This window comes from Heloderma suspectum, chromosome 1, assembly GCF_057233095.1.
Source record: "Heloderma suspectum isolate Gila_16-S chromosome 1, 16-S_ref, whole genome shotgun sequence".
Classification (NCBI taxonomy): domain Eukaryota; kingdom Metazoa; phylum Chordata; class Lepidosauria; order Squamata; family Helodermatidae; genus Heloderma; species Heloderma suspectum.
Genome location: NC_139458.1, coordinates 270,630,122 through 270,643,198, shown reverse-complemented (window position 1 = coordinate 270,643,198; position 13,077 = coordinate 270,630,122). Strand labels below are relative to the sequence as shown.

General features: G+C 43.5%; 1 protein-coding gene across 3 annotated transcripts in view; it reads left to right on the top strand.

Annotated features, from left to right (window-relative positions):
• The first annotated feature begins 3,098 nt into the window (after positions 1-3,098).
• Positions 3,099-13,077, top strand: part of DDX1 (DEAD-box helicase 1) — a 33,109-nt gene continuing 23,130 nt past the window's right edge. For 2 of the 3 annotated variants that reach the window (XM_084826598.1, XM_084826596.1), the window contains exons 1-8: positions 3,099-3,168; positions 5,906-5,957; positions 6,378-6,441; positions 7,211-7,240; positions 8,010-8,106; positions 9,502-9,549; positions 10,362-10,445; positions 10,673-10,756. In XM_084826598.1, coding sequence (XP_084682724.1) covers positions 3,153-3,168; positions 5,906-5,957; positions 6,378-6,441; positions 7,211-7,240; positions 8,010-8,106; positions 9,502-9,549; positions 10,362-10,445; positions 10,673-10,756 — 475 coding nt within the window. In that variant the 5' untranslated portion in view covers positions 3,099-3,152. Of the gene's footprint in view, positions 3,169-3,867; positions 4,136-5,905; positions 5,958-6,377; positions 6,442-7,210; positions 7,241-8,009; positions 8,107-9,501; positions 9,550-10,361; positions 10,446-10,672; positions 10,757-13,077 lie in introns of all 3 variants that reach the window. The other variant, XM_084826597.1, reaches the window with a different exon arrangement.

Sequence of the window (13,077 nt, the reverse complement as noted above, 5' to 3'; positions counted from 1 at the left end):
TTTCCAAGTAGCGCCAGAAAGAGTGAAGCGGCTGGGCCAAACCCGAAAGGACACTCAGCTGTGGATGTGTCTGGCGGTGAAAAGAAAATCCGATGCTGTAAAGAACAATATTGTTTAGGAACCTGGAATGTCAGATCAATGAATCAAGGTAAGCTGGAGGTGGTCAAACATGAGATGGCAAGATTGAACATCGACATCTTGGGAATCAGCGAACTAAAATGGACAGGCATGGGCGAATTGAATTCAGGTGACCATCATATCTACTATTGTGGGCAAGAATCCCTTAGAAGAAATGGAGTAGCACTCATAGTCAACAAAAGGGTGGGAAAAGCAGTACTGGGGTACAATCTTAAAAATGATAGAATGATCTCAGTACGAATCCAAGGCAAACCATTCAACATCACAGTAATTCAAGTCTATGCCCCAACCACTGAGGCCGAAGAAGCTGAGGTTGATCGGTTCTATGAAGACCTACAACACCTTCTAGAACTAACACCAAAAAAAGATGTCCTCTTCATCATAGGGGATTGGAATGCCAAAGTAGGAAGTCAAGAAATCACCGGGATAACAGGCAGGCATGGCCTTGGTGTACAAAATGAAGCAGGACAAAAGCTAATAGAGTTTTGCCAAGAGAACATGCTGATCATAGCAAACACTCTTTTCCAACAGCACAAGAGGCGACTCTACACATGGACGTCACCAGATGGTCAATATCGAAATCAGATTGATTATGTCCTTTGCAGCCAAAGATGGAGAAGCTCCATACAGTCAGTAAAAACAAGACCTGGAGCTGACTGTGGCTCAGACCATGAGCTGCTTCTTGCAAAATTTCGGCTTAAATTGAAGAACGTCGGGAAAACCACTAAACCGTTCAGGTATGACCTCAATCATATCCCTGATGAATATACAGTGGAGGTGAGGAATAGATTTCAGGGATTAGACCTGATAGACAGAGTGCCTGAGGAACTATGGACAGAGGTCCGTAACATTGTTCAGGAGGCAGCAACTCAATCCATCCCAAAGAAAAAGAAATGCAAGAAAGCCAAGTGGCTGTCTGATGAGGCTTTACAAGTAGCTCACGAAAGAAGGCAAGCGAAAAGCAAGGGAGAAAGGGGAAGATATACCCAACTGAATGCAGAGTTCCAGAGAATAGCAAGGAGAGACAAGAAGGCCTTCTTAAATGAACAATGCAAAGAAATCGAGGAAAACAACAGAATGGGAAAGACTAGAGATCTCTTCAAGAAAATTGGAGATCTCAAGGGAACGTTTTGTGCAAAGACGGGCATGATAAAGGACAAAGAAGGCAGGGACCTAACAGAAGCAGATGAGATTAAGAAGAGGTGGCAAGAATACACAGAAGAACTATACAGGAAAGATCTGAATGTCCCTGATAGCCATGAGAGTGCGCTCACTGAACTTGAGCCGGACATCCTCGAGAGTGAAGTCAAGTGGGCCTTAGGAAGCATTAGTAACAACAAAGCTAGCGGAGATGACAGTATTCCAGCCGAGCTATTTAAAATCCTAAAAGATGATGCTGTTAAAGTGCTGCATTCAATATGCCAACAAATCTGGAACACTCAACAGTGGCCACAAGACTGGAAAAGGTCAGTTTACATTCCAATTCCAAAGAAGGGCAACGCCAAAGAGTGTTCAAATTACCGCACAATTGCGCTCATTTCACATGCCAGCAAGGTTATGCTCAAAATCCTACAAGCTAGGCTTCAGCAGTATGCGAACCGAGAACTACCGGAAGTACAAGCTGGGTTTAGAAGAGGCAGAGGAACTAGAGATCAAATCGCCAACATTCGCTGCATCATGGAGAAAGCAAGAGAATTCCAGAAAAACGTCTATTTCTGCTTCATTGACTACGCTAAAGCCTTTGACTGTGTGGATCACAACAAACTGTGGCAAATGCTTAAAGTGATGGGAGTACCAGACCACCTTACCTGTCTCCTGAGAAACCTGTACGAGGGTCAAGAAGCAACATTAAGAACCAGACATGGAACAACCGATTGGTTCAAAATTGGGAAAGGAGTACGACAAGGCTGCATATTGTCACCCTGCTTATTTAACTTATATGCAGAGTACATCATGAGAAATGCCGGGTTGGATGAATCAGAGGTCGGAATTAAGATTGCTGGGAGAATTATCAACAACCTCCGATATGCAGACGATACCACCCTAATGGCAGAAAGCGAAGAGGATCTCAAGAGCCTCTTGTTGAGGGTGAAAGAGGAGAGTGCAAAAGCTGGTTTGAAACTCAACATTAAAAAAACGAAGATCATGGCATCTGGCCCCATCACTTCCTGGCATATAGAAGGGGAAAAAATGGAAGCAGTGACAGATTTTACTTTCTTGGGCTCCAAGATCACCGCAGACGGTGACTGTAGCCATGAAATTAAAAGACGCTTGCTCCTTGGGAGGAAAGCTATGGCCAACCTAGACAGCATAGTAAGAAGCAGAGACATCACCTTGCCGACAAAGGTCCGTCTAATCAAAGCTATGGTTTTCCCAGTAGTAATGTATGGCTGTGAGAGCTGGACTATAAGGAAGGCTGAGCGCCGAAGAATTGATGCTTTCGAACTGTGGTGCTGGAGAAGACTCTTACGAGTCCCCTGGACTGCAAAGAGGCCAAAAAATCAGTCAATCCTAAAGGAAATCAAGCCTGAGTGCTCAATGGAAGGACAGATACTGAAGCTGAAGCTCAAATATTTTGGCCACCTAATGCGAAGAGAAAACTCCCTGGAAAAGACCCTGATGCTGGGAAAGACTGAAGGCAAAAGGAGAAGGGGACGGCAGAGGATGAGATGGCTAGATAGCATCACGGATGCAATGAAGATGAACTTGAGCACGCTCCGGGAGAGAGCGCAGGACAGGAAGGCCTGGCGTGCTATGGTCCATGGGGTCACGAAGAGTCGGACACGACTGAACGACTGAACAACAACAACAAGATTCTATTAGCCTCGGTTGAAAGCTGAAAGCAACACTGCAGTACAATCATGTAAAATCGCTCCAACCGGAACCCTAGCTGTCTGGCTGGTGTGCAGACCGGAGGACTAAAGCAGAGGGGCTCCCAAGTGCGCAGGCGCCTTCCAGCCGAGGCGCTGACGAAGTAGCCGCATAAGCTTGTCGGGTCGGCAAGAGGCGCAAGCATGGCGGCCTTCTCAGGTACGTGGCCCCCTCTGGGGAGGCTGGAGGAGAGCGAGGCTCCCTTTGTGGTGCTGATGAGGGAGGGATTAGGCCAGAGGGAGCGGGGCAGGACAACAGAGAGCGTGGGCTTGGCAGGGCTCGGCTGGCTGAGGCTGTGGTGGGCGCGCTCGTGGCAAAAGAGGGTCCGCGTCTGGGCTGCGCTTGGACCAAAGTCTCGGAATCGGTTTCGGGCCAGAGTTCAGCCCAAGCTCTTGTGCGACGCAGGAGGGGGGCGGGGGCTACTGGGACTGGAGCCAGTTCCTTCTTAAAGACTGAAGCTTGTCACCGTTGCCCAGTCCTTTTGATCCAGTACAGGCACAATCCTATGGATGTTTAGACAGAAAAAAAGCCCTACAACTCCCAGCCTGTGGACTTTCCCTCTAAATAATCCATAGGATCGCGCCCTAAATCTGACATCTGATGCAGATTTACTTGGGCAGAAGTTTCACCGAACGCAGTGGGACTGACCTCTGAGCATACGTGCCTAGGATTGTCCAGCAAATAAGCTTTCCTGTTGCCAATATATGAGACTTTCCGAAATATTGAGGGAAATGTAAAATACTTTATAATTTAAAGCAAAAACTGTCATTTATTGTAAGAAAGAAAAGTGATCCATCTGTGATAGATAGATAGATAGATAGATAGATAGATAGATGATAGATATTTTCTCTGTTGTAGGATCACACTGGAACCAATGTAGTATTTAAAGTGCCCATTGTTAACTGATGAAAAGTTCAGTTGATGGTCAGTTAAGCCTAACTGCCCTAATAAGGGTGTCTCTGAGAATGTATAGACTGACCTCTGTTTGTTCATCAATACCATTACCAACAATGAGGAAGAGCGGAATTGAGGCAAATACTCAATCAATCTGGCTATTCTTTCTGGTGATCACAACGAGTGGTTATGATGTGGAGCTTACACCCTTTTAAAGCGGCAAACGTTTGAGGCAAGGATATATTCTGCTTCTTATATTTCTATTCCACTTCCCCCAAAAATGTGTCAGTTTATGGTGCAGTCCTATGCATGTTTAATCAGAAAAAATTCCTACACCTCGCAGCATTCCCCCAGCCAGCTGGGAGTTGCTGCAAGTTGTAGGAGTCTTTTCTGTCTAAACATGCGTAGGATTGGATAGGATTAGGGTGCAATCCTGTGGGGATAGTCAGCCGCTTCCAAACTCAGAGGTGACCGACTATCCAATTCAGGGCAGGCGGAGCACGGAGGGGAACAACTTCTCTGCCTTCCGGCCACCCTGCATTTGTGGCTAGATGGCCGATTTCAGCTGTCTAGCCAGGGCACCTTGGAGTGGGAGAGGGAGGCGAGATGGCACATAGGAAGCATCGCAACGGCGCTTCCGCCCGCTTTTCAGCTGCTCTGCGCTGCTTCTCTGAGTGCAGAGCCAGGGATGAACCGCGCTGCCTACAAGGGGGAGGGGGCAGGGAGTCGGTTTTCTGGGAACCGACCTTGGAGTGCTATCTCCGAGCTTGGTTCTCAGAAAACGAAAAATCCTATGGCCATCTAGCTGCTGTCAAGCAGCCATAAAATTGCACCCTGGGTACTTGTTAGCCCCCGAACTTGGAGGCTTATGAGTATCGTATGCAGAGAGGGAGGCACCTCGCACCTTCCACACTGCATTTTAGCTAGATGGGCGGTTTCACCTGTCTAGCAGAGGCTTTGGGGAGGAAGAGTGAAGGAAGCTGGGGCAGCAATAGGAAAAGGCATAAGCCAGCCACCCCGGCCTCTTCCCCTCCCCACCCCCAGGAAGCCGCCTTTCCCCCATCTCCATGCTCTGTTTACTGATTGTTTACTGCGAGTGGAGAGGCAGCCGGCGCAATTCTCTCTACGCCAGCTACAAGGTGGAGGGGGTGAGGAGTGCAGTTTCCTGGCACCGAGCTTGGAGCCCTGTCTTTGAGCATAGAGCCAGGAATCCAAAAAATCCTGTGTCTCCCAGATGCTGTCCAGGGGACAAAGGATTGCTCCTAGTCTTTCAAATTCCATGTGAGATAGGATAGCCTAACAGAATTACTTCCCCAAGGAACAAGCGGAGGCTTAATCCAGACAAGGCACAAGTGTTCTTGGTTAGTGTGACTGCTGATAGGAATACGTCTGTTTGGGATGGGTTGGCACTCTCCTTGAACAATTAAAATTGCAGTTTGGGAGTGTTAGTGGATCCACCTTGCTTTTGGAGAGTAAGGTGACAGCTGTGGTCAAGAGCTTAGCCTAATGCATCAGCTGTGTCTATTCCTGGAGGAGGAGTAACATGCCTTGGCTACATCAAGGTTGGATTAGTGCCTTTGAAAAGTCTTTGGAAATGTCATTTTCTACAAAATCCTACAGCTAGAATTTTGACTAGGGCCAGTTTTTCATGTCCTGTGATATTTATCATACTAGAACATTTCTGGCCCATTTCCGGCCCATTTCCAAGACCATTTCAAACAGCTGGTCATTTTTAAAACCCTAAATGGTTTGGGACCAGCATACTAAAAGGACCATCTCTTCACATACAATCCTGAACATTTTCATGGCTTCTTCAAATTTGCATGGATTATACACAGGCAGGAGTTCTTGCATATGACACATTGGCCTTGAAAAAGGGTGAGGTGCTTCTTGCAAATTTGTTCTTCCCTTTCAAAATCTGCATGTTTGAATGTTCTCTTGTATGGAACAATCTGGAGCAATATTGTCTCTGGCTAATACATTTGATGTTGTTTGTTTGCAGAAATGGGTGTTATGCCAGAGATAGCTGAAGCTGTAGAAGAGATGGACTGGCTGTAAGTATGATTACTTTCATTTATCCATTACTTTCCAGATGGATACACACAGGAATTTTCACCAATAATGATGCTGCAAGCAGTGATTCTGGAAATCTTGTCACATTTCAATGGACTCTTCCTATGGAAGTGATATTACCATGCTTTTGTGGGTGAAAAATAGAGGTATAACACAAGTATCCAAAATGCAGAAGAATCAGGCTCAAATTTGTTAAATGAGTGTGCAGTACTGCTTAGTTTTGTAGAAAGAATTCCTGTATTAGAGCACTGTACAATGAGAGAGTGTGGCTACAAAGAAGGGTTTTTCTCCCCAACAAACTTATTTTTCTGTTGCAAGCAAGCTGAAAAGTGCACTCTGCAAATATTGAATTTTTAGATGCCCTGGTAATGCTTATGGGGTTTATTATGTTTTTCTTGCAGTCTTCCCACTGATATCCAAGCAGAGTCCATCCCACTGATTTTAGGAGGTGGTGATGTACTTATGGTATGTATTGCTGCTGTCTGTTCTCTAGCCTTCCATTCTTGTGCAGCACAATCATAAGCATGTTTACTCAGAAATAAGTATCATTTTGTTCAATAGACTGGCTCCTTAGTGTGTTTAGGATTATAGCTTTCATTATTCTGTTTGGATCTTTTACAGCCCAGGCCTCTGCAGAGTGAGGTAGTGTGCCTAACATTGCATAGGCTTGTACTGATAAATATAGTAAACCACTTTGCAATTATCATCTATCTTGTATCAAACTTTGTGCTAGACTTTAGTACCACCTTTATGTTGTAGCATTGTTAGTGCATGGTTACTACACTGGCAACACTGCTTAGAAATACATTTAAAACTCACTGCTAAACCAAATTTGTTAGGAGTAATTGGGCGGGGATCTTGTGTATCCAAGTTGCTAGAAAAAATTATGTAAGATAAAATCCTCTACGAAAATCCTCTTCTTGAATCCTATACGTATATGACAAACCTATACCTTAGCTGCATTTCTGCAGTGAAATGCTTAAACTCCTCCTTTCTAGACTATATAGTTCTTTATTTTTCATCTTCAGTGCCTGTGCAGAATAGAATGTATACTTGAATATTGTCTTTTAAGAACTATAACAGAAAAAGATGTTTATCTACATCTAATGTACCAGTGTTCTACTGCAGTTTTAAACTTTTCCACCAGTATTTTAATAACAAAGGATTAAACCTTTAATACTGAAGAAATAACAAATGTATCTTAATTTCTTTATTAAATCTTATTTCTACACAGGCTGCAGAAACTGGGAGTGGAAAAACTGGTGTAAGTGAAATTTCAATTGTTGTGTGTAAAATAATGTTCAAATATATATTTGGGTTGTGAACCTGTTTTTCAGGAGTTTAAAGAATTTCATGCGTAACTGACATCTTGAAGGTTAAATTAGCATACATAGCCATAGCTAATTTAGTGCACCAAAAAACTGAACATTTGTCTTATCTCTCTTTAGTCAAAAATACATTGTATCTCAAGCCTAGAAGAACACCCAGTTCTGGGCACCACATTTTAAGAAGGATGCAGACAAACTGGAGAGGGTTCAGAGGAGGGCAACAAAGATGATCAGGGGACTGGAAACAAAGCCCTATGAAGAGAGACTGAAAGAACTGGGCATGTTTAGCCTGAGAACAGAAGACCGAGGGGAGATATGATAGTACTTTTCAAGTACTTGAAAGGTTGTCACAGAGAGGAAGGCCAGGATCTCTTCTCAATCATCCCGCAGTGCAGGACACGGAATAATGGGCTCAAGTGACAGGAAGCCAGATTTCGGCTGAACATCAGGAAAAACTTCCTGACTGTTACAGCAATACGACAATGGAACCAATTCCCTAGGGAGGCGGTGGGCTCTCCCACACTGGAGGCATTCAAGACGAGGCTGGACAGCCATCTGTGAGGGATGCTCTGACTTGGATTCCTACAATGAGCAGGGGGTTGGACTCGATGGCCTTGTAGGCCCCTTTCAACTCTACTATTCTATGATTCTATGAACATAATTGGTTCAAAACATATAACTTACATGGAGAACTCTATATTTCAGGCATTCAGCATCCCAGTTATTCAAATTGTTTATGAAACTCTAAAGGACCAACAGGAAGGCAAAAAGGGGAAAACTACTATAAAAACTGGTGGGGGAGGTAAGTCCTTATCTTTAAGATTGCTGAAATATACACTGTCCTGATACCTGGAATCTAATGTAAATTAAAGAATCCTAATCTGGGTGTTACATAAACTTGTAGTTGGCATATTTATTTAACATTCCCTGTTAATAGTAACCTATAAATACTTGAAATGGCAAAATTGATCATGTATATTTCTTATAGCTGTTTATATTTTTTATATTTAAGTATATATTTACACTGAAGTTTATATTTAAGTGAAACAATGTAGAGCAGGGGTAGATGACCTGGTCCCCTCCAGATGTTTTATAGTACAACTCCCACAAGGCCCAGCCACCATGGCCAATGGTAAGGAATTATGGGTGATCTAGTCCAAAACATTGGGAGGGGACCAGGTTCCCTACCCCTGATGAAACCCCAGGTTTCCTACCCCCGATTTGGCTTAACAATACTACAAGCGGGAAGAATCTTGGAACTATTGTAGATCACAAGCTGAATATGAGCCAGCAATGTGATGTGGCTGCAAAAAAGGCAAATGCTATTTTGGGTTGCATTAATGAAGTACAGCTTCCAAATCACGTGAAGTACTAGTTCCCCTCTACTCAGCACTGGTTAGGCCTCATCTGGAGTACTGTGTCCAGTTCTGGGCACCACACTTTAAGAAGGATGCAGACAAACTGGAGAGGGTTCAGAGGAGGGCAACGAAGATGATCAGGGGACTGGAAACAAAGCCCTATGAGGAGAGACTGAAAGAACTGGGCATGTTGAGCCTTGAGAAGACTGAGGGGAGATATGATAGCACTCTTCACGTACTTGACAGGTTGTCACAGAGAGGAAAGCCAGGATCTCTTGATCATCCCAGAGTGCAGGACATGGAAAAATGGGCTCAAGTGACAGGAAGCCAGATTCCAGCTGAACATCAGGAGAAACTTCCTGACTCTTAGAGCAATATGACAATGGAACCAATTTCCTAGGGAGGTTGTGGGCTCTCCCACACTGGAGGCATTCAAGATGAAGCTGGACAGCCATCTGTCAGGGATGCTTTGACTCAGATTCCTGCATTGAGCAGGGGGTTGGACTCAGTGGTCTTATAGGCCCCTTCCAACCCTTTGATTCACAACAGCATTGTGTCCTATAAAAGAATTTTATCCCCAGTTATTAATCCGTTTAAACTGTACTAAAATTCAGTATGATCACAACTGGACAAACAGGGTATACATGTGTAAGATTACAGAAATAACGAACACATACAGTCAGAATTGTATATGTGGAACTGTGTGATAATTTCTGCAAGATTTGGCTTCTAAACTGAATTAGTATTTTCTTTGCCTTATTTTTCAGCTAATAGAAATGTGGGATCTCATCCCTCTGTAGTAAGGCAGTACAGCTGATTTTTTTCTTCTTCCTCAATAGTGCTCAACAAGTGGCAGATGAATCCATATGACAGGGGATCTGCATTTGGTAAGTTTTATATTGACCTCTTCTAGTGAACACTCAATAACTTGGTGATTATCTTCTTGAAAATCAGGACCATACATTGTATGGTGCACCACTAAAGATGGCTTTCATGGGCCTGGGATGGGATATCTTCTGGGGATTCTATGTATGTCGTGCTGAGATCAGTGAAGGAAGGTAACCAGCAAGTTACATTTTTCCCATTGATAACACTAGATAAAGTATTTTATTTTAATTCTAACAGTGCATGCAAGCATAACAGATGGGAAATTGGACATTTGTTACTACAAGTCTTACCTTGTATACAAAAAAGAGGAAATATTCACATGAATGTTGATTATTGCTTAATGAATGGTTGCAGGTGGCTAAGTTTTTTGAACTATTCAAAGGATATGGGAAAGCAATAGGTTGTTAAATGGCTACAGCATGTTACCACATGGATTCCTGACACATAAAACTTGATCTGACTGAGGCTTAAAATTGGTCCTCTGAACTAAAGTTTTTAGCTCTGAGCTACACCCGACTATCAAAATATATAGTAAGCGGTTTCAATGGAATTGTAACTGATAGGACAGTTTTGATGTGTTTGTTTCATACAGGATGCTGCTGTAGCTTTGTCAACAGACAGAAAGCTACACACATCCATAGCATTATGGCATAAATGCTTAACCCAATGTCTGTAGTTTCATTATGTTTTCTTAAGGAAGAGTGCTCATAACTATTTTTGAAAGACTTGCCGTCTTGTGTAAATGTCATATATTTTAAAAATGTTTATAGTAGGTCTTCAGAGTTTTAAGTGTGTTCTTTCTCTTGTTCAGCTATCGGGTCTGATGGTTTGTGTTGCCAAAGCAGGGAGATTAAGGAATGGCATGGATGCCGATCAACTAAAGGCATAACTAAAGGTATCACAAACCATGATTATGTGCATATGTGCAAAGCTAACCAGAGTTTTTGAAATGGGAATGATCTGGGTAAATATTTATCTTTTTGCCTTCAGAACAATTAAACTTCTGCTTACACCTGTCAAGATGGCTGTTTTATATTAAAGTTAAAAACACCTATTTTCCTTATTATCACCAAGTAGTCAAACTGAAATTAGTTACAGCTACGCTTTTCTTAAATGATCTAGGAAAATATTATTATGAAGTGTCCTGTCGTGACCAAGGGTTATGCCGAGTTGGGTGGTCCTCTATGCAAGCCTCGTTAGATTTGGGTGAGTATTTACATAAAGAACTGAGTTTCTACAGTGACCTACTGCGACCTTCTGACACTTAGTGATGGCTTTTGCTCATTAAGGGCACACCTTCTGGTACATCAAAAGAACTGCTGTGGCGGGGTTCTCTGTTCAAGCTTAAAAATCAGGCAGGAGGACATAAGATTTCAAACAAAATTTGTAGTCCTGTTCCTTCTTCAATAAAATAAACTTGGAGAGCAATCCTATGGCCGCTAGACACTGTCTAGCATGCCATAGGATATGCTCATTTCTGGGAACCGACCTTGGAGCCTGCACTCCAAGGTCAGTTCCTGGAAAACTGACTGCCTCCCTCATCTGTGCTGCCTTGGAGGCAGCGCGGAGAAGCCCTGTCCTCCGCACTCGCAAGAGGAGTACGGAGCAATTGAAAAGAGGTGGGGCTGGGGGCGTTCCAGGGCGGGGAGAGCGGAGCTGCGCATATGACACATCCTATGTCATACAGCAGCTTCCTCTCCCAGCCGGCCCCCCACCCCAAAAACGGCTATCTAGTGAAAAACAGCAAGGCAGGAGAGGTGCAGAGGGAATGATCCCTCCGTGCCACTCCTGCCTTGTGTTGGATAGGCGGTCGCCTCCAAGTTCGGTGGCGGCCACCTATCTAGTTAGGATTGTGCCCTAAAGGTGGTTATCAGTAGATAGTACCAAAATTTTCTCATTCAACTACTTAGGAGGCAAATAATATGCTTTCAAGAAATGCAAAAACATCCTACCTTAGTGGCCTTCCACACCTCTCAGGTCTGATATGTGGTTGCTTTGCTGCCATTCTCAGTGTTTCTTTGTCTACTCATGATCCCAGCCAATTTCAGATCAGTAATAAGTGTTATGATATCACAGCAACCCACGGCCAATCCAGTTTAACTGCCTGTTGTAACTAAGGGTAAGCAAAGCCCAAACATTGTCTTTACTCTGAATTGAGTGATTTTTTTGTCTGCCAGCATTGCATGGCAACACTTATGCCTGGATTCAGCTCTATTTATGCATGCCTAGTTCTGGTAGAATGTGGATGTGCAATCTCAACCTGCACTGCTGTGTAACTAATCAACTGCACATGAATGGATCGGGCAAGAGACTGTGGGCCAGCCTTCCCAAACCTGTTGCTGTTCAGAGTTCAACTCCCATCATCCCCAGCCAGCGTGGCCAATGGTCAGGAATCCTGGGGGTCATAGTCCAAAACATCTGGAGGATGGTTGGGGAAGTCTTCTGTGGGCCATCAAGGTGTTTCCTATCTCCCCTCTCTCATCCATCTGTGCACAAGCATCCATCCATGAGAACAGAATAAAGAATTCTTTAAATATATTAGAAGCAGGAAACCAGCTAGGGAGGCAGTTGGACCGTTGGATGACAATAGAGTAAAAGGAATACTAAAGAAGGATAAAGAGATTGCAGAGAAGTTGAATTAATTATTTTCATCCATCTTCAGTGCAGAAGATATAGGACAGATACCTGTGCCTGAACTTATTTTCAGGAAGGGAGTCTGAGGAACTGAGGCAAATAGTGGTGACAAAAGATGAAGTTCTCAACCTTATTGACAAATTCAAAGTAAATAAATCACCGGGCCCAGATGGTATCCATCCTAGAGTTCTCAAAGAACTCAAATATGAAGTTGCTGACCCTCTAACCAAAATATGCAACATGTCCCTAAGATCAGCCTCTGTACCAGAGGACTGGAAAATGGCCAGTGTAACACCTGTTTTGAAAAAGGGATCCAGGGGGGATCTGGGAGATCACAGGCTAGTTTAACATCTGTTCTGGGTAAATTGGTTGAAAGCATTATTAAAGATAAAATTAGTAAGCATATCGAAGGACAAGCCCTGCTGAAAAAGAATCAACATGGTTTCCGCAAAGGTAAGTCCTGTCTCACTAATCTTTTAGAGTTCTTTGAGAGTGTCAATAAACGTGGACAGGGGTGATCCTGTAGACATTGTTTACTTGGGCTTCCAAAAGGCTTTTGACAAAGTCCCTCACCAAAGACTCCTGAACAAACTTAGCAGTCATGGAATAAGAAGACAGGTCCGGTTATGAATCAGTAACTGGCTAAAGAACAGAAAGCAGAGAATAGGAATAAATAGTAAATTCTCCCAATGGAGGGATGTAAATAGTGGGGTCCCACAGGGATCTGTATTGGAACCAATGCTTTCCAACTTGTTCATAAATGATTTGGAATTAGGAGTGAGCAGTGAAGTGGCCAAGTTTGCCAGTGGCACCAAACTATTTAGGTTAGTTAAAACAAAAAGGGATTGTGAGGAGCTCCAAAAGGATCTCTCTAAACTGGGAGAATGGGCATC